This window comes from Ascaphus truei, chromosome 8, assembly GCF_040206685.1.
Source record: "Ascaphus truei isolate aAscTru1 chromosome 8, aAscTru1.hap1, whole genome shotgun sequence".
NCBI lineage: Eukaryota > Metazoa > Chordata > Amphibia > Anura > Ascaphidae > Ascaphus > Ascaphus truei.
The window spans coordinates 62,627,944-62,652,624 of NC_134490.1; the positions used below are offsets into that span (position 1 = coordinate 62,627,944).

The window sequence follows — 24,681 nt, forward strand, 5'->3', positions numbered from 1 at the left end:
AGCAGGATGGGAGAGAGTGTTTACTGGTCAGGATCTCGGTGACAGCTTTAGGGAGGAGCATCAGGAAAAGACGCAGCCCCATCGTCTTTTATCCTTTATGGTTTAATACAGACAGATTCACCAAGCACCATCGCGATCTCAGCGTTCTATTCCAGGGTTCCATCGCAATCTCAGCGTTCTATTCCAGGGTTCCATCGCAATCTCAGCGTTCTATTCCAGGGTTCCATCGCAATCTCAGCGTTCTATTCCAGGGTTCCATCGCAATCTCAGCGTTCTATTCCAGGGTTCCATCGCAATCTCGGCGTTCTATTCCAGGGTTCCATCGCAATCTCGGCGTTCTATTCCAGGGTTCCATCGCAATCTCCGCGTTCTATTCCAGGGTTCCATCGCAATCTCAGCGTTCGATCAGAGCGCTGCAACCTGATCACACAGTCCCTATTGGCTTGTGACCGAGTTGTGCAGCGTTTCCCCGGCGCACATCGCTCAGGATGACGGCGCACTCCTTCACCGTCCCCATGATAATCTTCACAACCTTCTGGGGCCTGATCGGTTTTGCGGCTCCTTGGTTCGTTCCCAAGGGACCTAATCGAGGGTAAGAATTCATCATGTCCCCGGTCACCCCCTGGTCTGTGCTTAGCACAGGGGCCTTCTGTTACCCCCCCTCCCCCCACCGGTTTTACTGTAGAGGGCTGAGAAATCGCTGCTTCTGGTAATTACCGTGGATGAATTCTCTGGTTTTATTATCAGATGCAAATCAGTTCAGGGGCTTCGCTGTGGTTTCTTTACCGTGGAAATTGAAGTTAGTGGGCGAGGGGCAGACCATATTCAGTGGGTCCTGAAAACTGAGTGGGGTTTTTTCCCTTTAATAATGTTCCTATGACTCTGGTTACCAGCATCCTTCTGTTGGACAGATCCAAATCTTTGTGTGTACATCTAATATATATGCAATGTACATAGAGTTTGGCAGGCACAATAAGTCTGCCCTGTAGAGCTTACAATCTACTTTTGGTGCCTGAGGCACAGGCCGATTGATTTGCCCAAGGTCACAAGGAGCTGACACGGAGAATCAAACCGACTTCGGCCAATATATATGGGTGTTTTGTGATATGAGAGGGTGAATATGTTATGTAGAATAACTTCCATAATCTGCCTCAGGAATCCGGATTTAATGGTCATAGCACAAAAACACCTTACACAGTTTACACTTTAAATACAATAGGAACAAATGCAATAATATTTATTGGGTCCTTTCTATCTCTTTCAGTGTTATCATAACCATGTTGGTAACAACAGCTGTCTGCTGCTACCTCTTGTAAGTATACTCCATCTACCTCTTACATCATTGTGAGGGTAGCAGTAACACACCGATTCAGGGTGTGTGGGCTAAATGCATGATAGGGGCTTGTCTCTAAATAATTCCCTGGAATCTTTTTCTCATTCATCTATTACTTGGAGCTGAACAGTAATACATATTTACCAGGCCATTTGATATAATATTTAATTGGGGATACCTTTCACCAGAATGGACGCTGGCTTCTCTTCCCCCAGACGGGGTTTGTTCTGGTTCCTCAGCAGACCTCAGCATGCTAATATCGTATTAGAATAACATGGTTATGCTGCAGCAGAGAGGGATGCACAATAATTCATGTTGCCGTTGGGTGACAGAATACTGTATACTTAAAGTGTTGTTGTGCGTTGCTGATGCTTCGTTGTGCGTCGCTGATGCTTCTTTCTGTCACAGCTGGCTGGTGGCCATCTTGGCTCAGGTGAATCCCCTGTTTGGACCCCAACTAAAAAACGAGACCATCTGGTATGTGCGATTCCTGTGGGAATGAATGGCCTGGAGCTCCACATCATCCAAGGTACTGTATTGAATGTAATAGAGCAAGGGTCACCAACAGGTCAGGTTTTAAGGATAGCTCTGCTTCAGCATAGGTGGCCCAATTAGTAGCTCAGACAATGGCTGAGCCACCTGTGCTGAAGCAGGGATATCCTTCAAACCTGACCTGTTGGTGGTCCTTGAGGACTGGAGTTGGCCACTCCTCTAATAGAACACTCAATAGTTGCAATCAACCAGTGCATACAGATGTGCAGCTGAGAACTTTATTTATTTATAAAATGTTTTACCAGGAAGTAATACATTGAGAGTTACCTCTCGTTTTCAAGTATGTCCTGGGCATAGTTAAGATAAATAATACATGCATACACATAGTTACATAAGTGAACAGGGTATACATTATATACAAGACATTGCATGCACAGTTAAAGAAAATATATATTATAGGCTTATGTAACAGTTACAGACCAGATTAAAATGTGAGGCAGCCTTAGGCTGCGGTCCCAGTCATCACTGTGACACGCGCGCCCGGCGGGGGGGGGACATTAACCATTGCGTGTCCTTTTGTATAGTTAGTAATGCATTTTATTATCTTCTCTCCTAGATTTTCCTTATTTCCCCTATTTATTGTTAAAGACACATTTGGTAGTATACGATCGTCCTCATCATTCCTGCACTGGAGAAAGTCTTGTTTTGCATCACGGTAAAATTATACGAAAGACACTTTACAATAAGAGAACCAGGTTGAAGACGACACCTGCTTACAGGAACCCAGCAGCCCACCATACGAAGATATTATATCCTGGACATTACTGGATGTTGTATTATTTGTGTGTGTTTTGGTTACCTTAACATCTACCTCCCACATAAAGCGAATTGTTTCTGTTCTATAGAGCAGGTGGGCGCGCCCCTGAGATTGTAAGTCCAGAGGCCCCGCACGCTTCCCGAAGGCACTTATTAAATGGCGGGGAAGTGGCGCAGGCCCCTTTAAACTAAACAAAACTGCACTTACCTTGGCTCAGACGGTTTCTGGAGATGCGTCGCCATGGCAACACGTCATGAAATGACGCTGTGGGGTCATGTGACATCACGTTACCATGGCAGCATGACACTCAGAACACCGGAGTCGAGGTAACGGGGGGAGCCAGCAGGGGGGCACAGGGAAAAAAAGATTGCGCTCCCCTGCTGTAGAGCAGGGGTGCGTGGGTGGTTGCAGAGGCCCCGCGCTCTTCCCCGAGGCATTTAAATTAAATGCTGGGGGATCGCACGAGACCTCTGCAAACTCAACTTAGCGGGATTCAGCCGGCTTCTGGTCACGTCGCCATGACAACGTGGTGTCAAGTGATGACGTGTCATCATGATAACGCACGTCAAATGCTGCTGCTGGGTCACGTGATGTAACGTCACATTTGACACCGGGTCACTGGAGAGGGGGGGGGGGGTGCGAGCGCTGGGGCTGGCGCACGGGGGGGGGCGCAGCAAAAAACAAAAACTTTGCGCACCCCTGCTAAAGAGGATAATGTGTTATAGCTGCAATACGTCTTCTGCGTGGACAAAGGATATGCCAGGAAAAGTGCAAAATAAAGTTGTCAGAAAGAATGGGGGGTGGGGGGTGGGGGTGCTGTTGACCAATTATATTCATCATTGTTAGATCAGGGGTGGCCAACACCAGTCCTCAAGGGCTACCCACAGGTCAGGTTTACAGGATATCCCTGCTTCAGCACAGGTGGCTCAATTGAAGACGGAGTTAGATGATCCGATTATCATTTTGGTAAATTCTATACACAATGAAAGAGTCACTGACCAATAATTACCTGTTTTTGTTAAAAATAAGTAATGCCAATAACTCATACCTTGTAAAAACATTGTGCTTATCTGAAAATCCGTTATCAGGTCATACAATGGCATTACAGATTTTGTTGGTGGTATAAATCCAACAATCTTATCAACAATACTTGAATCGTGTTTCTCCAAGAGCAAGTGACTGAAATTCTGTGACCACATGGGCTTCCACTATTAGAGATTACACTGGGGGTGGTACTAGTTTCATGTCCAACAGTGTTGGGGTTGGCCTCATCCATCTGGCACTGACTGGGTTAAGGAGTGTAGTTATGTAAAACACATTGGTTAGATTAATTTACGTGATTTATAAATGCAGGTCGGACATGGACAGAACACACAACATTATTGTCTGTAAGACAGTCTGAAGGCGAGAGCAGCATTATTATTCAATGGCAAGGCATAATGAGAACAAAAATGATTAATGGAAGCAGGACCATGAGGGCTTTATTTGAAATAATGTACACTTTATTCATTGTGAAAGTATTAGTATTATTTATTAACCGTGAAATAAACTTGATGTATTATACTGTGTATACATTGTGTTATTACATCAGTGCTGTACTTTCACATTTAGTTGTTAATCAGAGCTCCGCTTAATCTTCAACCCATCACATACGCTGAATTTATTTGTACATAATATTCTACTTGTATCCAATACTGATCAATCGTCACAATTTGGTGGATGGCGCAACGAGTGTATAGATATTTTTTTTTGCATACAAAAGGCAGTGAGATACTTTCCGTTTTACACCCATGGACAACACGACACCAAAAACAGACATCAATCATCAGGAAAGGAGAGATACAAATGAAGACTATTACAAATACAATAACACATACACCGATAGCCCTCTCTCACATACAATCAAACACATTTCAGAGGAAAAAAAGAACGAAGGACAAGTTACCTTTCATTCAGCAGGTAACATATTCTGAAATGCTTCACAGCTGGTGTAAATTAAGCTATTCACAGCATTGAGGAGTGTCAAACATTGAATGTGAGTTGCGTACAGGTAGTTCATAGTTTTCAGCTTTGGTTTGTATCCATTTAGTACATAAAGGTAGAAAAGTCATACAAAATAAGTCATGTTTTACACGCGGCTGTCTCCACACTCTTACAGGCAAGTCTGCGCTCACTCACATCATGATTGGTCATTCCATGAAATATTTACCACCTGAGCTGCTTCTATCCCAGACTCCCAGATCTTAATAGAAGAAGATAACCTGGGAATGTGAGCAGCTTTGAGTCTTCATGTAAAATAGCAATGTTCTGGAGATTATAATTTATATGTAATAAACTATAAATATGAATTCATAGTGATTGGAGGCATTTGCTCCCTGTATACAGTAACGCTGCTTAATGGGTGTAGTAAAACCACAAAATTGCCTCTATAAACAGAGATACTGTATATAAAGTTGGATTACTGTTATGTTCAGTCACCATACGATGTAAACACTCTTACTAAGGAGGTATCGACAAGTCCAAAAAGACTGAATGTAGTCAAATATGTTGAATTGAAGGGTGTCCAACATATAGTACTGGAGGAAATGCCCCAAAGTGATATAAACTGTGGACCTGTCCACAGAAGCCAGACAGTCTTCTAGCCTCTTAAACACTGCACTTCCAAATATTTCCCTTGTTGTTTCATATTTTGTTTTAGATCAGCGTTTAAAATCTGTGTGTTGTAAATAGAATTGAAAACAAAGTTTGATGTTTACGTATGTCCTTCCTCATCTACAGAAATGAACACCCTAAAGTAGAGACCTAATAATATGTTATTGGAGGTTTCCAAGGAGACTGGTTTTATCTGTACCCGTGATGGCCCTTTACCCCACTTTAATAACCAATACCAATAGTGGTGCATCTTACACGTAGAGAACAGTTTCCTATTGGCTATAAATATTTTTTGGAGGGTAGTTGGTACTGACAGACAACAAATAAAAGAATAGCAAAAATAACATGGCCCTGTATTTAAGAACTGCTTCTGGAAGGCAGTAACACGTAGCCCTTAGCTATAGAATAGCTGCAAAACCTCCATCCTTGGTAGGGGGATTATTGGGTGTTTAGCAGCAGAGATCTTAAAACTGGTGGCAGTGCACAGCTATCCGACTTTTAACTTGGCGGTCTTATCTAGAGATGCCAGGTTCTGCTGTCGAATGCACACCCTCCTCCATCCAAAGCAAGTTGAGTACAGAGGCCCGAGTCTGACGTCTGTGTATGCGTCGAAGCCTCAAGATGTACAGGACGATGGCCAGCAGTACGACAAGAATGCAGGCAAAGAAGAGATAGTGGTTATAGACGAAGGAGAACCTGAACCAGCTCACGTGGGAAGGCCGAGAGTTCTCCTGGCGGATATCCCTGTAGAAACAACACCATTTTATGAAGACAATACATTTCCTCACTGATAACAAACACAGATGTGCATTCAGGGGCATTCTTACTAATGAGTGCTACTTCAACACTAAGCTGTAAGCAATACATCATCCATGCTGAAATATGCGGAGGAAACCTGGATAAAGAAGTTTTACATCAAAATCCATGGATACCGCCAATGAACATGGAAAGGAGATGTGACTACAGTAGGGGTGGGCAACTCCCAGTCCTCAAGAGCCACCAACAGGTCAGGTTTTTAGAATATCCCTGCGTCAGTACAGGTGGCTCAATCAGTAGCTCAGTCGAAGACCACCACCTGTGCTGAAGCAGGGATATCCTGAAAATCTGGCCTGTTGGTGGCCTTTGAGGACGGAAGTTGCTCACTCCTGCTTTACTGGGTTCCTCTGCATTACCTGAGTGGAAGAAAGCGGGTTTTGTACAGCATTGCACCCAGTGTCCACTGCACTTCCTTGTCGTATACCAGCTGGGCAGTCTTGAGGTTTGGGTAACTGTACGGGAAGTGGAAACCGTCATGTAGAACTTTGTACATCCACGCCGATTTAAAACACTGATACCTGGACAAAAATAGAACAATACATAAGAACTAATGGTACGGGGACACTTAGCAGAAAACTAAACATACAGCATAGATGACATCATATGATGGCACAAACACACGTGCTATTAATTGTTTTCATGAAATGTGTCAATACACACATGGTAATCTCATGATCAGGAAATTGTTTATTAGGCCTGGGACATAGACACTTGTCCGTGCGGAGGCACGCTGAGGCTCAGGGAAAGCGGTGCTTTCCCTGGCTTTAGAGCGTGCGCCGTCCGTGGGCGTGTCTGGGGGCGGGCCAGTGATGTCACGAAGCTGGTTCGCCCTCATTGGCGAACCGCTCACGTGACCGGCCCTGCGCTCCGGCGAGCGCCAAATCTGAAATCTTGGTGAGACACACGCTTCCGCAAGCATGCGGAAGCATGCGCAAGCCCCTGCTAAAGCCGCTCTCATTGCGGCTGCAGGGTCTCAGTGCTGAGCGTGAGCGCGCCTCAGCACGGATCAGCAAGGCTGATCCCACTATGTCCCAGGCCTAAGATTAGATCACTTTGCAGCAGGGGATCCCAGTGGGGATAGAGCTTTATTATAAATATTTGTATTGAGAAACAAATAAAATAAAAATCAGCAACTGCATATCAGCCCTTTTCTAAAATGTACAAACAAAAATAAACAGCCAACATGAACTGCTTGCAGCAGAGCCAGTGCGGCTATTCAAATGCCACACTTTTGCAGCCTGTCATTTGCCTATCTGAAGAAGTGTTCATATTTTAAAAAGTGAATATTGTTACGTGTCTTGAGTTACACAGGAAGCATTGTATGTCTTTATTTATATAGCGCCATAAATGTACATAGCGCTTCACAGTAGTGATACATGTTGTAATCATATAAAATAACAAATAATATAAATAACAGGTTATGGGAATAAGTGCTTCAGACATAAAAGTAACATTAAGGAAGTGGAGTCCCTGCTCCGAGCAGCTTACAGTCTAATTGGTAGGTAGGGGAACGTATAGATACAGTAGGAGGGAATTCTAGTAAGAGCGTCTGCAGGGGGCCAAGCTTATGTATCATGTGTTCAGGATTATCCACAGTGCTATTCATACGCTTCTTTAAGCAAATGTGTCTTAAGGTGGGTCTTAAAGGTGGATAGAGAGGGTGCTAGTCGGGTATTGTCCGGAAGTGGACTTTAATCTGCCTGGAACCGTCATCTACATGAGGATATTACTGCACAGCTTTCTGCGATCTCTCTTCTCTACACTTTGCACTATTACCGTCCTCCAGCTTCATCTGCCCCAGTCTCTCTCAATACTTCTACCTTTTTTGCTCACAATCACCACACCTTGCTTTCCTTACGATCATATCCTTCATTATGCTCACCCTTCTTTTCCTTCTGTATGCTGCAACATCTTCTCAATCACACTATCTTCCTCTAACCTAGCTCACAGCTCTCCTTAGGCTTTGTCCATAGCGAGCGCTACAGTGCTACTTGCCTCGCGCGAGCTTTCCTTTCCGGCGATGTGTGGACTGTAGGTTTTTGGAGAGCGAGGAGGTGGGCGTGGTCATTACGTGGTAGGGGCGTGTCAAGGAAGTGTCATGCATGAGAACACGCCTTTAGCAAATAATAAAATGCTATAATGCCATGCAATTTACAGAAGTATTCTGCAAACATATATACACTGTCATGCATGAAATCATGCCTTGTTAAATAAAAAAATTATAAAATGTGATGCATTAAAATAAGCATTGTACACATTTTTTTTCATTTTTTTTTTTAACAATAATATACAAGTAATGGACAATACATCAGAAATTTCTCTCCATAAATTATCATTGATATTTCTGTCATGGTATGAATTAAAGGTTCACTTTTGTAAACCTCAGAAATCCAATTTTCAATAGTTGAGTTGTCCATATTCTCACAGCAAGCACAACTCCACTGACAAAAAGTCATTTGAACAGTAGCTTTCTAAATTTTCATTTGCTGTTAGCCGTTCACATGACCAGCCTGTCTCGCTGCAATGGCAAACAAGTTTGTCTCCTCTGCTTTTGGTATCCTTGTATCTCACGTGCAAGCTTGCGCTCACTATGGCCATGCGTTTTGGAATACACACGTTTGTAGCACAAGCTCTGTAGCTCGCTTCGTATCTTGTACTATGGACGAGGCCTTACTATACACACCTCCTGCTCTTCTCTCCCCTTCTTTGCACTCATGAACTCCACTGATTCTTGCACTCACTTCTGCCACCTACCTCCTCTCCTCAAAAGCATATGCTCCTATAAATCTCTCATCTCCTGTCACTAGCCCTCCTCCTCTTGGTAGCTGGAGACATTTCTCCAAACCTTGGCTCCTTCCATATCCTCACTTTCTCTCAACTGCCAACCTTCTCACCTGTAATAGCTAACGCCTCCAACCCGATATCTATTTCCAGCTCAACCCCTGCTTCATGTGCGCTCTAACAAAACATTAGCTGTACATGACCTGTTCCTCTCTTGCTCTCTTCACACTTTCAGAAACTTAGCTCGCACACTTGGACTCTGCCCTGGAGACAGCTCTATTCTATGGGAGTCTTTCCTTCTCTCACATATATCGCTCATTTGGGACATCACGTGGGGGTGGATTGGGAATACGTCTCTGCGTACCAAGTTTCAGCCCCTACTTAAACCTGCTTCCCAGACATTCTCATCCTTTGAGACCCATACTATTCACCCTTTCCCTCTACTCTCTCTGCGTATTGCTGTAATTTACAGACCACCTAACGCTACATCCTCTCACACTAATTTCCTTTCCAATTTGTAATCCTGGTTATCCTTCTTCCTCTCTTCGGACTCACGCACTCTCCTCTTAGGAGACTTTAACTGTCACATTGATGACCCATCTAAGTCCTGGGCATCTCACTTCCACCTTTGGTCTCCTCCAATGGACTGCTTCTAGCACCCACAGGGAAGGCCACTTCCTTGACCTCGTCTTCACTAAATGGTTTCTTAGCCAATCTCTTCTTTCCCACTCTGATCATAACCTCATCGCATTTTCTCTCTCACACACTCCTCACACAACCTCCAGCCTCTCCCTGCTATACTCACAACCTGCATTTCATTGACCTTCAGAGTCCTTGGAATTCAGTCTAAAATCAAAGTTCTTTACTACCACCAAGCACTGACCCAAACAGTTGTCACAACTTACAACACGGTCCTTGCTTTCTCACTCGACCAGTATGCTCCTCTTGTACACTGACACAGACGGCACTCCAGCCCACAACCCTGGCTAAATACACAGACACGTTTCTTACACTCGTTCCGCTGAACATCATTGGAGGAAGTCACACACAGGCTGATTTCCTTCACTACAAATTTATTCTGTCCTGCTTTAACGACACGATCCGGAAGTGACGTCACGGTGTCTACACACGCGAGAGCTGTGAGCAGTGTGTACCGGGCGGTGAGAGTCTGCGACGCACTAAAGACCCAGCTGTATACTGCCTTTACTTTTAAGATTTATGTAAGCCTCCATTCGTGACCTTTTTATAAATTTTGTTATTCTATCTGTATCATGGCTGTTTTCTCTTTTTCATGAGATTGCTGACCCTATATAACACACCTGACTGGGATGATTCACAGTTCCAGACAGAATCAATGCTTTAAATTCTACTTCACTTGTGAGTAGTGATTTGGCAACCCCTTATATTTTGATTACCACTGTGTTACACTATATATATTTCCTTTTTTTGGGTATCGACAACGCTCCCCTGGAATTCGATCAACACTGCTTTAACTCTGCTCATTTTCTTGCCAAACAGGGTTACTTCAACTCTCTTATAAATAAGCATCAATTAAACCCTTCTCTGTCCTTCACAAAGTTCTTTGACCTCCTGCCATACCATGCTCCACTCCTTCCATTACACCTCAAAACGTTGCTGATTATTTCAAGGGCAAGGTGGAAACTATCTGTAAAGAAACCCCCTCTGTCCCTTCCATACTCCTTCCTAATCCTCCTCCATCTTACTTTGTCTCCGCTCCAGAAGAAGCACCACTCCTGAACCTTCACCACATGTGGCCTTGACACCATTCCCTCCCATCTCCTGAAACCCAACGCTTCTACCATGGTCCCCATCCTCACTAACATCTTTAACTCATCACTGTATTCTAGTACAGGGGGGCGCAAACTTTTTTCCCTGCGCCCCCCTGACGGCTGTCCCCTCGCTCCCGCGCCCCCCCCAACCCCAACTTACCCGCGCTCCGGCGTAATGACGTCACGTTGCCATAGCAACGTGACGTCACATGACCTCGCAGCGTCAGTTTGACGCCGCGTTGCCATGGCGACGCCGGGAGGAAGCCGCCGGAGCCACGGGTAAGTATGGTTTACAGAGGCCCTGCAGCTCCCCCGGCACTTAATTTAAGTGCCTTCGGGAAGCGCGCGGGGCCTCTGTAAACCCCGCGCCCCCCGTCGGCAGTCTCGCGCCCCCCCTGGGGGTCGCGCCCCACAGATTGCGCACCGCTGTTCTAGTACATTCCCATCTCTCTTTAAAACAAACTATTGTTACATCTAATCTTAAGAATAACACCCTACACCCTACTGCCCCTTCTATCTATCGCCGGCTCCCTCTTTCCCTCTAAACTTCTGGAACGTATTACTTCTTTGTGTATACTTCACTTTCTTAACTCACATAACCTAATTGACCCTCTCAAATCAGGCTTCCGCGCAGCATACTCTACAGAAACCGCACTCCCCAAAGTAGCTAATGACCTCCATATTGCCAAATCTCACGGCAACAACTACATTCTGATTCTTCTTTACCTCTCCTCAGCTTTCGATAGTGTTGACGACCCTCTTCTCCTACACGTTCTTCACGCTCTTGGCATCCGTGGCACTGCTCTCTCCTACCTCTCTCACCATTGCTTCATGTGTCTCTTACACCAACTCCTCCTTGACCTCTATGGAACTCTGTAGGCGTATCTCAAGACTCAATTTTAGGGCCCTTACTCTCCTCTCTATATACCCTCTCACTGGGAGACCTCATTGACGCCTTCGGATTCACCTGTAATCTCTATGCCGATGATACACAACTATATTAATCTGCACCCGACCTTACACCCACAGTCCAGTCAAAAATGACTGAGTGCTAATCTCCCTGGATGGCCCTTCATCACCTCAAGCTTAGCATGGCTAAAACAGAACTTCGCATATTCCTTCCCAAACCAGGTCCCATTGTTCACAACAAACCACCCAGTCTCGCACGCACTCTGCCTACGGGTTACATTCGACTCCACCCATTCCTTCTCCCCACATATAGCGTTACTAAATCTTGGCTCGTTTTCCTTCGCAACATTGCTACAATTCGCCCCTTCTTATATTCCACTACCACTAAAACACTAGTGTATGCCCTTGTTCTCTCCCGTATGGAATACTGTAACATTCTTTTATCTGGCCTCCCTGCCTCACATCTGTCTCCTTTACAGTCCATTCAAAATGCTGCTGCTCTAATCATCTCCTGCTCTTCTAGGCGTGTATCTACTTCCGACCTCCTGAACTCTCTCTGTTGTCTTCAGATTAATTTCTGTATGAACAACAACATTCACCTCCTTACTTTTAAGGCTCTACACTCCTCTGCACCTTCATATATCTATCAACTCTGATCTCTCGTTACACACCTACTCGTCTCTTCCACTCTCTACCCAACGTGGTCTCAATCTTTGCAACTTTCACCTCTACAGCCCTCTCCCATCTTAAACCTTTCTCACCAATCTCGCCCTACCTATGGAACGCTCTTCCACCCAATATTTATCAAGTACCTTCACTGTCCACATACACAGCCCAGCTGAAACTCCACCTCTTAAAAGAAGCAGCTGAAACTTTCTCCGCCTCTACTACAAATTCCAGATGCACTTGACCACATTTTTCCTTCAATAGTGCATTTCCTACTCCTAATGTGTCAGCAAGCCTGCCAACAGAATGCAGATTGTAAGCTCTTTGTGACAGTCTCCTTTAGCCTTATGTTGTAATTTACCTGTTGCATTTATTACCATTTTTTGTACGCATTTACCTCCCATTGTAATATTTTAAAGCGCAGCGTATATGGTCGACGCTAGGTAAATAAAATTATACGTACATGTGAGTCAAGAGTACCTCAAGCATTCAAATAATGCTGTTTACATCTGTTCTGCAATGTGCCTGAAGGCACAAAAGCATTGAACATAATTGATTTATATTACCCAAGTAACAAATATACAAAGAAGGTGGTTCAATTGGCTTCATAACTGGGTAAATAAAGCCCTTCTAGCATCACTGGCACTTCTATTACACAAGTAATTCCTACAATTTTCCCCACCTTATGCATCAATTGCACAATTTTATGGATTAGTCTAGCAAGTGTTTATTTATAAAACTGAATTGTTATCTCTGATGAAACTTGCTGTATTCAGTATATACCGCTGAGCACTGTACTTGTAGCAGAGAAGAAGCTTACTTTAACCGATGCTGGTCAGCATGAGAAGAATAAAGACCATTGTTGAATCTCTCAGTTAATGTTGTCCAAGCCATGTTACAGTAGTCCTAACAAGACAAAAATCGGAAGAATGCTAAACATAAGATAAAAGCTGCACACAATATTATGGAGAGGAGATTGGGCAAATGCTTTGTTCAGAGTACAGGTACCTGTGCTGCTTTAGCGAAGTTGTGGCTGTTGTATTGGCCTCCCATACGTAGAACATCTTCTGTACAGTAGTAGAATTCAGAGAAACCATAGAACTCGCTGTTCGAGAAGTCAATGGTGGGCTGGTAAACCCCATTCAGATAGGCCTGACTGTCGTTAGACTTTAACAGCAGAGGTTCCAGCAGCTGCCGGCAGCTGTCCCAGTTTCCTTTCCCAAGAACATGAAGGTCCTGGTTTCGTCTGTGAACTTTGTCTGACAATCCAATGGGCAAACAAGGATCCAAAAATGGTGTTTTGGGATTTATACCTGTCTGCTGCCCCAGCACTCTAGAAAAGCAGAAAAGCATTTTAATTAAGGTACTGTAATCAACATGTTCATGGACAATATCGTAGCTTAAGCAAATGAAAGTTGAAGGCCATGAGAATGTACGCAGAGCAAAAACAATATGCATGGGTTATTCATTTCTCTATCATTAGATCATGCAACACTTAGCCAAGAGAAGGCAGATTGGCACATCAGTCACTACACAATATACCTGTTTTTTGTCACTGTCTCATTGAATATCGCGTCTTCATAACGCTGCCGTGCAAAGTTCCCGCCGAAGCCCAGGAATGTTGTAACATAGACACGGTACACATGCTCTGTATGTTGTAAGTCGCAGCCCAAGTTGAACTCTGCCAGCATCGTTTTTGCAACTTCCTCCTAAAACGTGTGTGAGACAAAGTACTTATTAGCAGAAGTCCAAAGATAAAAAAAAAAACATTATATATAATGTATTGTTTGGTCATGTTCACAAATTGAGTGCATTCGTTTCATCGTTATCTAGCTCTTGACTTGATATAACATGCGAGTCAAAATTCAGATTTCATGTACATCCTCATCATATCTGCCAGAAGCTTTAATGTGTAACAAGAAATATTTATAGCTCTGCTGTTGGTGTATTCCTCTGCGTTCTACGCACAATCATTTAGTTCACATGTTGCTCCTGTAAGGCATATTTATACCAACAATAAGTTCAACATTTTAACTTTGCTCAAAAGAAGTCAAAATATAAGAAAACAGATATTTAACATGGCATTTAAACCAAAAAAAGTGCGATGTTTACATTGTCAATCAACACGCTTGCCAAACACTCTATAATCCCTTTTAGTATGTGATACCAATCTCTAAATAAAGGAGTGCAGATCCTGTTGGGGAACTTTCACAGGCAAAGGCAAACTGCAGTGTATTGAGAAATGATGACATTTTAGATGAGGAAGCAGATCCACTGGATTTAAAAACAAAATATAATTTTTAATTTTTTTTTAAAGTGCTTTTGACAATGTGAGTGACCGGAGTGTCTGCATTCTTATCATCATGCTGTTTGCGACGACTTTGTACAGCTATGGATACATGTGGAGGTGAAGAAACGGGTCCCCTCCTCAGCACACTGTACGTACATGCTCTGCAGAAGGTGTCATCGTGGTTGGAACCTCATAGGCAATTTGGAGAGAACCACCACCCATATCTAGGACTCCTACTGTCCGCTTGCGAACGATGTGGTGCTCCTCTTGTTTACCTAGAGTCACCGCAACAACAGCCTCCTCCCCTAAACAAACAAGATATTACCAGCGGTATTGGGCAAAACCGGAACATAACATCACAATATCATTATTACAGTCTACGCAAAGGATTATGACGGGAAGAAGGCAGACGTCTATTCTCCAACAGGGTTTGTGACTAAATTCTTATTCCACTGAAAATATCCAAGGACAAAAAAAAAAGGATTGCTGAATATTTGAAATATGCTTTAATTTCATGTTTATGTACAAATGTTAATAAGTAGTTGGCAATGGAAACTTAAGGTCTGCAGTTTAAGTAAGGCATAAACTAACCAAACACTCAGACTATACAGCGTTATCAGGAAGACTTGGCCACACTAACTTCTGATAATGGGGTCTTGATAAAGGAACTATATAAAAACATGGAAGCTGCTTTCCTCGACATTACAAAAATGTCACTGTTTAGTGATGAAGGAACGCTGCATGTATGATTTCTCCTGGCACTGCAGGTTTGGGACCATCAACAACAACATACCCAGCACACACAATCCGGAAATCCCGAGGAGTGGGCAAGCTACAAAGTATTTATATATTCTTCATGCTGACAATTCATGGCGCCAAACATTCAAATAGCTGCACATCTGGTTCACAAATCATTCACCACCTTTTTGTTGCTCGGTAAGTAACATTGTTCAATGAAACAAGCATACATTTTTTCATTAAACCAAAACATACTTCTTACTCACCATCAACGACGTGGTCGAAACGGCCAAGAACAAAGTTAATACTGATCCACGCATACACACCTGAAAGTTTCAGAAAACAGTATGCAAGTATTAAAGTGTTCAATGAAAGAGTGAGAAATCCAATTCAAATTAAAGACTTTGTCTCATCGCTACTGAGACATATATTCTACAAGAAAGACGGAACAGTTTACTAATGTTACATGCTCAGGATTGAAAAAGTCGTTCAATCAAGCATGTTAATTACATGGATTTTGTGTCATATAGGGCCTATTATTTTCTTAACATATATAGCTCTGAGCAAAAGTGGCACTGCTTACTACACTGCATACAGAAGATATCATTTGTAACTTGTGAATCAATTGGCCATACTGTTTACCAATGGATTGCAAACATTCCACATATAAATGTTAATATAGCAGATGTGCTTTAGTTTCAGAGTCCAGGAAATACGTCAAAGAGAGCCCACATTACATATTTTCCTAGCCACGTATATATCACTATTCCAATACCTTCTTGTTTTCCTGAGATGACCTCCGCATGGGCCTCCGAGAAAAGGAAGTCAAACTCCTGGGGCACATCCTTTACTAGGTCCAGAAGAATGGCTGCCTGTTGGCTGTGAGAGGTATAGACAACACTATAAATACAGGTTATTAAATACAAAACCTGATCTCATTCCTTTACATCCCGCCAACCAAGGGACGCCAGTGAACCAGAGATCAGACCTAACTTCTACCCTCCATAACGCGCAGAACTTAGCACACGATCTTCCATGTTACCAGGTTATGCATGTGGCAATCAGCGATTTAAAATCCCAAATATTAGGCACATACCCCATACACAAGCTACAAAAAAGGTCATATAACCTCACGGTAACAAGCAGATCTATGGGAACAGTAGGAAAGAGAAGAGTGGGGACTGAAATTCCTTCAAAAATATCGATTTTGTAATCAGGACAAAACAGATTTCGTAACTCACCTTTCAGGTAGGACTCTCATGCCAGCCGTGCAAAGGATGTATAAGGGGGTCTCTTTGTGTTTACTCTTTGGAATATGCGCTGCAGCAAAGCTTAGCAAGGGGTTCATGTAATCGCTCGCTTTTTCTGGGGTCAACGCCATTGTGGAAATACCTGGGGAACAGGACACATCAAAATGAATGATCATCTATGCTCTTTGCATCAAGAGGTGGAGGGAAAACTAGATTTGCTGTATAAAATGTATAGAATATATCTTGGTGATTTATATTATTTGAAGACTGAGCCTCTGATTGAGCACCTGTACTGAAGCTGGGATATCCCAAAAACCTGTTGGGGGGCGGCTTGAGGACTGGATTTGAGCACCCCTGGTCTTGAGGACTCATCAGGGTCCCATACATGCCCAATCGTCGCAATCACTTGTGTTCTTCTGGGCCAACCTGACTACTACACGTTACCTGCAAATACTAGAAATGGCCACTAGGTGGCAGCCCACAACTGGGAATCAATCCTTGATGTCTCAAAGCAGCAACAGACATGGGGGCCTATGCAGAGAGCAGCGAATTTTAAAAATGGCGAATTTATTAAAAAGTAGCTTTTTTGGAGAGTTTTAATCTCCATATGCAGAAAAGTGCGAATTCTGCTATGTTTAACATGGATGCTTGTGGCGAGTTTAAATTGGCGAGATGCGCGCTTCAGAAATGTGTTAAAAAAAATTCGCGGCTTTTTTTTTCCCTTTGCAATGGCCGCGAGCGGCAGTTTTTTCTGGCGAGTTAAAACTGAGACAATCGCGCCATTTTATTGGCGCGAACAGCCGCTAGATGCCGTTCGCACCTCTCTGCATACGGATATTTTTAAAACTGGCGAGATTGAGGTTCTCGCCAGCCGCGAGGCGAGTTTTATAACTAGAAACGAAAAATTGGCGCGTTTTTCGGAACTCGCCATTTTCTGCTGCTTTCTGCGCGATTTTCTCCAAAAAATGGCGAATTTCGAAATAGCGCTGCTCTCTGCATAGGCCCCATGGTCTGCTGAAACCCAACATAACTTAGTTACATAGTTACATAGTAGATGAGGTTAAAAAAAAGACATAGGTCCATCAAGTTCAACCTTTGCTAAATTTAGACAACAGATACTTTATCCTATATCTATACTTACTTATTGATCCAGAGGAAGGCAAACAAAAAACCCCAGAGTCATATCATCCAATGATATCACATAAGGTGAAAAATAAATTCCTTCCCGACTCCAAGAATTAGCAATCGGATTAATCCCTGGATCAACAACCTTCCCATGTATACTTATTTGGTATATCCCTGTATACCTTTCCCATCTAAAAAATCTTAGCTATATTTCTATTTCTTTTTGTCTAATTAAAGGGTAATTTGTCTAAAACCACTTGTACATTACAGGAATAAAAGGACCATGGGCCTTATTGTGATCATATTCATATGTAATGTGCTACAATAGATTCCATGTTAAAAAGCGAAGGCATGCAATATTTAGTTCTTACTATTATAGTATAAGTGGAAACGAAGGCCTAATATTACAAAATGTGCCTTCTCCTTTCATCGTTTCAGTACATGAATGAGGAAATCAGAAGGAACAATGAAGATGCTTATAGTCCTGTCAGTTCAAGATGTACTTTATATTATTAGCAAAGAGAATATAAGGTATAGGTGCTTCACACAAGACATTATAACGGGGTCATACGTACATAGTTCTGTTCTTGATCACCTTCCATCCCTTCCCTAAACCCTCTCACTCATTTGAGATTGTGTACCAACCACATCACATTTATACCTTTAAGCTATTTATCATTTCACACATAGTTCACTTACTATAGCATATTCACACAATACACACACACACAAAAAATGAAAAGGGAGGAGACAGCATTATAGGTAGATGAAAAAAAAAGGGTATTTAATCCATATCCACACAGTATATTTCTTTATACTATTTATGATGCGAACACTAGCCAATTGTTTTGTATATATGGTGTGCTCTCTCTCTCCCGTTATTTTCTACATGTGTACACACGTGTACACACGTGTACACACGTGTACACACACACACACACACACACACACACACACACACACACACACACACACACACACACACACACACACACACCTCTCTGCTGTGCACAGTCTGTACAGGTACCTGGTTTGATCTTCTTGACAACGGGTTTACTGCCGCGGTCTCGCATTTGTTTCATGTCGAGGAGATCGTGAGGATTGCCGTTATGTTGCGGCCAGAAGTACACAAACGCCCGGGACCCGCTGCTGCCGCAGTCAATGACGATTCCATAGCTTAACTTGTTGTCCTCTGTATCTGTAGCTTCCAAGTCTTCTATCTGATCTAAGTACCTGCCACAGGGAGGTAAAGGAAGAGGGGGGCTCATGCCACCATTTCCGAAGGAGCGAGACTAGGCTATCTGGAAGGAGCACAGCAGGGGTTGTGCATCCATCCAGAAAGATGGAAAGCAATCGTAATAATGGGGGTTTTAAAGTTCTAATAATAAGCAATATGAAAACCATACAGAAAAGCAACGCAGATAGTGTCTTCAATTACTTTTAGTACTAGTATGACTTCTAATGCAATGCACTAGAGCAGGGGTGCTCAACTCCAGTACTCAAGACCCCCAAACAGGTCAGGTTTTCAGGATATCCCAGCTTCAGCACAAGTGGCTCAATCAGTCCCAGCTTCAGCACAGGTGACTTTGACTGAGCCACCTGTGCTGAAGCTGTGATATCTTGAAAAACTGACCTGTTGGGGTGGGGGGGGAGGGGTTTTGAGGACTGGAGTTGAGCACCCCTGCATTACAGCATAAATATGTTGGCCAATGTCTCCGGTACTCATAATGTAGTAATAAAATATCAACATATCAATTACATTTTCCATTGTGTGTCAAAATAAACCGCAGAAAAAGACAATCATTTGAATACCGTCACCAACCCTTTTACAAAGTCTCCAGCTGGATTTCCAACTAGATGCCCATTTCTGGACATCCGAGTACCTTTTGATTATGCACTTTGCCAAAATGGACTGTAAATGTATAGAACGTCAGTGATTCATGTGCTCATCAGTGTGTGTGTGTCACTTTTTCTTTAACCCACCATAACTTACTTTGTGTACCCGAGCCATACGAAAACTTTTCACCCTTCTTTTACATTTATTCAGGGGGAAATAGAAATGCTATATATACTTTAGAAGCAAACAGTACAAAGTGCTCCGTAATGAAAAGAATAGCAGACAATAACTGCACCATTCATGGAGGTCGTGTATAGAGTTGGTAATGGGCAGAATACATATCAGTAACAGCAATGAGAATGTCAAACACCCCACTGAGGATACTAATAGCGCTTGTATGCTGCTCGCATCCTCAATGTGTCTGGCTAACCGTAAAAGCCCATCTATTATCTTTAATGGTTCCACTACAAACAGGACCGCTACAGCCTTTGGGTTTCGCCTCGTGTGCAGAAATTCAGATGGAGCCAATGAACCAACAAGAAAATCCTAAAATAACAGACTACATTTGTTATTAGTGTAAACATAACACGATTAGGATTCCACAACACAATGTGATTACTCCAACCCAGGCATCAGGTTTCCTACCAGTACCATTTCCATCCCTCTGGGGTGCAGCGTTAGGAGCAATAACCGCCTGTAAACCAATCGAGCAACCAGTCAGTGGTGACCAAACTGGAATTGACTTTCCTGATTTCTAGCTCAGAAGTAAAACCTCAATCGGGTTATGTTGGAAGAACTTGTTTCGGCAAGCAGAAATGAGACCGCACAGCAGGGAAGTGAGACAGTCTGTATCGCCGAGCTGTCTTGGTCTAATTAAATTACAGGAGTACCCAGCTGGTGTTTGCAAATGCTGTCAATTCTCAGCCCACGGTTACTAAATAATTCCTTAGCTTCCTTCAATGGCCAATGAGCCCCGCTGCAAAAAGCCAGAGGCTGGTGTTGTTTGTCATATCCAGGAACATTAATCCCTGCGCTGTAATAAAGTATTTGAAAGCTAGATTTTGCAAGTCCATTTCGGACTCGGTTATGAGGATATTTACAATCCAGAACCTTATCTTTCCCCCTTCAAAGAAGCAGTATTCGGTCAAACCATATAGCCTAAATTGAGCTTTAATCCAATACACTAAGTAATCTACTTTCATTGATTTAATTTTGTTTTCTTTTCTTTAATTATCTCTAAGCAGTCTTTATTTCCTCTAGAACAGGACTGGCCAACTCCAGTCCTCACGGGCCACCAACAGGCCAGGTATTAGGGATATCCCTTCAGCACAGGTGATTGAGCCACCTGTGATGAAGCAGGGATATTCTTAAAACCTGGTCTGTTGGTGGCCTTTGAGGACTGGAGTTGGCCAGTCCTGTTCTAGATCCTGACTGCATAACTGCTGCAGGTAAATGATTGCGCAGGAATGGCTACATTCCACAAATGGGAGAACATCTGTGCAGCGCATAGGGATACCTTACATTAAATATTATGTACATATGTTGCGAATAGCAAAATAGAACACATTGTAGTTAGCTGTTAGTTGGTACTTTGCTTTACGTCACGGTTCATAGCGGGTTCAGGACCGCTAGAGGAGTGGAACACTTATGGAGGAATGGAGAGATATTCTAGGAGTGTTTCCCCCACAATCCTTCATTTTGCCTTTCAGAGGTATTTTATGTTGTCTCACAGCCTGTATTTTTATCATTCTGTGTGTGCTCTCCCATCACCTTTCTTTTTGCAACCAAACTTTAGCGATTTAGATCACTGGCGGAATTGGACATTTGGTAGCGGCCGTCTTGCCGCGACCAAGTCCCCGGCGGCGTTTAGCTGCAGAAGGACCCTCCGCTGCAGCCGTTCCACTGCCGGACCCTTCACCGCCGGTCGCTTCCACAAAAAGGTATGTTTTAAGGTAGGTGATTAGCGTTAGGGGTTTTTAGTGCTTAGGGTATAGGGTTAGCATAGGGGTTTTAATGCTTGGAGTATGGTGTTGGCGTTGGGTGTTTTAATGCTTGGAGTAGGGGGTTAGCGTTGGGTGTTTTAATGCTTGGAGTAGGGTATTAGCGTTGGGTGTTTTAATGCTTGGAGTAGGGGGTTAGCGTTGGGGGTTTTAATGCTTGGAGTAGGGTATTAGCGTTGGGTGTTTTAATGCTTGGAGTAGGGTATTAGCGTTGGGTGTTTTAATGCTTGGAGTAGGGGGTTAGCGTTGGGTGTTTTAATGCTTGGAGTAGGGGGTTAGCGTTGGGTGTTTTAATGCTTGGAGTAGGGGGTTAGCGTTGGGGGTTTTAATGCTTGGAGTAGGGGGTTAGCGTTGGGGGTTTTAATGCTTGGAATAGGGGGTTAGCGTTAGGGGTTTTAATACTTGGAGTAGGGGGTTAGTGTTAGGGGTTTTAATGCTTGGAGTAGGGGGCTGGCTTTAATGCTTGGAGTAGGGGGTTACCTTTTAATGCTTGGAGTAGGGGGCTAGCTTTAGAGGTTTAAAATGCTTGGAGTAGGGGGTTAGCATAGGGGTTTAAATGCTTGGAGTATGGGGTTAGCGTTAGGGGTTTTAATGCTTGGAGTAGGGGGTTAGCTTTAGGGGTTTAAATGCTTGGAGTAGGGGGTTAGTGTTAGGGGTTTTAATGCTTGGAGTAAGGGGTTAGCTTTAATGGTTTTAATGCTTGGAGTAGGAGGTTAGCTTTAATGGTTTTAATGCTTGGAGTAAGGGGTTAGCTTTAAGGGTTTTAATGCTTGGAGTAGGAGGTTAGCTTTAATGGTTTTAATGCTTGTAGTAGGGGGTTAGCTTTAGGGGTTTAAATGCTTGGAGTAGGGGGTTAGTGTTAGGGGTTTTAATGCTTGGAGTAAGGGGTTAGCTTTAATGGTTTTAATGCTTGGAGTAGGAGGTTAGCTTTAGGGGTTTAAGTGGTAAGGGGTTAAGGTTGTTAGGGTAAGGGTAGCATTAGTTTAGGGGTTAAGATTAGGGTTATGCTTGGAGTAAGGGGTTAGCTTTAAGGGTTTTAATGCTTGGAGTAGGAGGTTAGCTTTAATGGTTTTAATGCTTGTAGTAGGGGGTTAGCTTTAGGGGTTTAAATGCTTGGAGTAGGGGGTTAGTGTTAGGGGTTTTAATGCTTGGAGTAAGGGGTTAGCTTTAATGGTTTTAATGCTTGGAGTAGGAGGTTAGCTTTAATGGTTTTAATGCTTGGAGTAAGGGGTTAGCTTTAAGGGTTTTAATGCTTGGAGTAGGAGGTTAGCTTTAATGGTTTTAATGCTTGTAGTAGGGGGTTAGCTTTAGGGGTTTAAATGCTTGGAGTAGGGTATTAGCGTTGGGTGTTTTAATGCTTGGAGTAGGGGGTTAGCGTTGGGTGTTTTAATGCTTGGAGTAGGGGGTTAGCGTTGGGTGTTTTAATGCTTGGAGTAGGGGGTTAGCGTTGGGGGTTTTAATGCTTGGAGTAGGGGGTTAGCGTTGGGGGTTTTAATGCTTGGAATAGGGGGTTAGCGTTAGGGGTTTTAATACTTGGAGTAGGGGGTTAGTGTTAGGGGTTTTAATGCTTGGAGTAGGGGGCTGGCTTTAATGCTTGGAGTAGGGGGTTACCTTTTAATGCTTGGAGTAGGGGGCTAGCTTTAGAGGTTTAAAATGCTTGGAGTAGGGGGTTAGCATAGGGGTTTAAATGCTTGGAGTATGGGGTTAGCGTTAGGGGTTTTAATGCTTGGAGTAGGGGGTTAGCTTTAGGGGTTTAAATGCTTGGAGTAGGGGGTTAGTGTTAGGGGTTTTAATGCTTGGAGTAAGGGGTTAGCTTTAATGGTTTTAATGCTTGGAGTAGGAGGTTAGCTTTAATGGTTTTAATGCTTGGAGTAAGGGGTTAGCTTTAAGGGTTTTAATGCTTGGAGTAGGAGGTTAGCTTTAATGGTTTTAATGCTTGTAGTAGGGGGTTAGCTTTAGGGGTTTAAATGCTTGGAGTAGGGTATTAGCGTTGGGTGTTTTAATGCTTGGAGTAGGGGGTTAGCGTTGGGTGTTTTAATGCTTGGAGTAGGGGGTTAGCGTTGGGTGTTTTAATGCTTGGAGTAGGGGGTTAGCGTTGGGGGTTTTAATGCTTGGAGTAGGGGGTTAGCGTTGGGGGTTTTAATGCTTGGAATAGGGGGTTAGCGTTAGGGGTTTTAATACTTGGAGTAGGGGGTTAGTGTTAGGGGTTTTAATGCTTGGAGTAGGGGGCTGGCTTTAATGCTTGGAGTAGGGGGTTACCTTTTAATGCTTGGAGTAGGGGGCTAGCTTTAGAGGTTTAAAATGCTTGGAGTAGGGGGTTAGCATAGGGGTTTAAATGCTTGGAGTATGGGGTTAGCGTTAGGGGTTTTAATGCTTGGAGTAGGGGGTTAGCTTTAGGGGTTTAAATGCTTGGAGTAGGGGGTTAGTGTTAGGGGTTTTAATGCTTGGAGTAAGGGGTTAGCTTTAATGGTTTTAATGCTTGGAGTAGGAGGTTAGCTTTAATGGTTTTAATGCTTGGAGTAAGGGGTTAGCTTTAAGGGTTTTAATGCTTGGAGTAGGAGGTTAGCTTTAATGGTTTTAATGCTTGTAGTAGGGGGTTAGCTTTAGGGGTTTAAATGCTTGGAGTAGGGGGTTAGTGTTAGGGGTTTTAATGCTTGGAGTAAGGGGTTAGCTTTAATGGTTTTAATGCTTGGAGTAGGAGGTTAGCTTTAGGGGTTTAAGTGGTAAGGGGTTAAGGTTGTTAGGGTAAGGGTAGCATTAGTTTAGGGGTTAAGATTAGGGTTTTTAGGGTAAGGGCCTTACTTTGGCAGCAAACTGTCCAGCAGCTGAGTCCCTGCTGCGAGGTCACTTGCGGCGAAACGGCCACAACCAAATGTCTTAGACTGGATCAATGGCATCTGCTAATTTGTCAGCAAAGAAAAAAAGTATCCTTTCAAGGGGATACACCGGGGCTCAAGGGACGGGATACACTGTAGTCTGTGTTAGAACCTGGACACATAATAGTAACAGTCCTTCACTGGTAGGTATAATACTTTAAACGGAGCCTGACCCTTTAGCAAGTATAAAGCTAATTTGTCAGCAAATGCTTGCGGAAGGATAAATGTTAAAAAAAAAAAAAATCCTGACCATACAACGTCATGTCCATAATGACGACTTGCATAGTTTGCAAGCAGAAAGGTATTGAA

At 43.3% G+C, this 24,681-nt stretch overlaps 2 protein-coding genes across 6 annotated transcripts in view; one reads left to right on the forward strand and one right to left on the reverse strand.

The window, feature by feature from the left end:
- Window positions 1-75: 75 nt before the first annotated feature.
- On the forward strand, window positions 76-4,553 carry ATP6V0E2 (ATPase H+ transporting V0 subunit e2). The gene is made up of 4 exons (XM_075612314.1): window positions 76-592; window positions 1,265-1,312; window positions 1,742-1,862; window positions 2,442-4,553. The coding sequence occupies exons 1-3, from the start codon at window positions 489-491 to the stop codon at window positions 1,833-1,835; spliced, it is 246 nt and encodes an 81-aa protein (XP_075468429.1). The 5' UTR covers window positions 76-488; the 3' UTR covers window positions 1,836-1,862; window positions 2,442-4,553.
- The window catches only part of ENTPD7 (ectonucleoside triphosphate diphosphohydrolase 7), a 46,508-nt gene continuing 25,497 nt past the window's right edge, over window positions 3,671-24,681 (reverse strand). For all 5 annotated transcript variants that reach the window (XM_075612303.1, XM_075612299.1, XM_075612300.1 and 2 more), the window contains exons 4-13: window positions 18,687-18,892; window positions 16,526-16,676; window positions 16,060-16,163; window positions 15,551-15,610; window positions 14,703-14,851; window positions 13,799-13,965; window positions 13,265-13,589; window positions 13,077-13,162; window positions 6,467-6,628; window positions 3,671-6,038 (exon numbers count right to left, since the gene is read on the reverse strand). In XM_075612303.1, coding sequence (XP_075468418.1) covers window positions 5,807-6,038; window positions 6,467-6,628; window positions 13,077-13,162; window positions 13,265-13,589; window positions 13,799-13,965; window positions 14,703-14,851; window positions 15,551-15,610; window positions 16,060-16,163; window positions 16,526-16,676; window positions 18,687-18,892 — 1,642 coding nt within the window. In that variant the 3' untranslated portion in view covers window positions 3,671-5,806. The remainder of the gene's footprint in view (window positions 6,039-6,466; window positions 6,629-13,076; window positions 13,163-13,264; window positions 13,590-13,798; window positions 13,966-14,702; window positions 14,852-15,550; window positions 15,611-16,059; window positions 16,164-16,525; window positions 16,677-18,686; window positions 18,893-24,681) is intronic.

What these genes read in the sequence shown, in the direction of transcription:
- ATP6V0E2 (XM_075612314.1), top strand. Translation starts at nt 489, where the DNA reads ATGACGGCGCACTCCTTCACCGTCCCCATGATAATCTTCACAACCTTC. An exon ending in CCCAAGGGACCTAATCGAGG is followed by an intron (nt 593 to 1,264) that starts GTAAGAATTCAT and finishes TATCTCTTTCAG; the next exon opens with TGTTATCATAACCATGTTGG. An exon ending in GCTGTCTGCTGCTACCTCTT is followed by an intron (nt 1,313 to 1,741) that starts GTAAGTATACTC and finishes TTTCTGTCACAG; the next exon opens with CTGGCTGGTGGCCATCTTGG.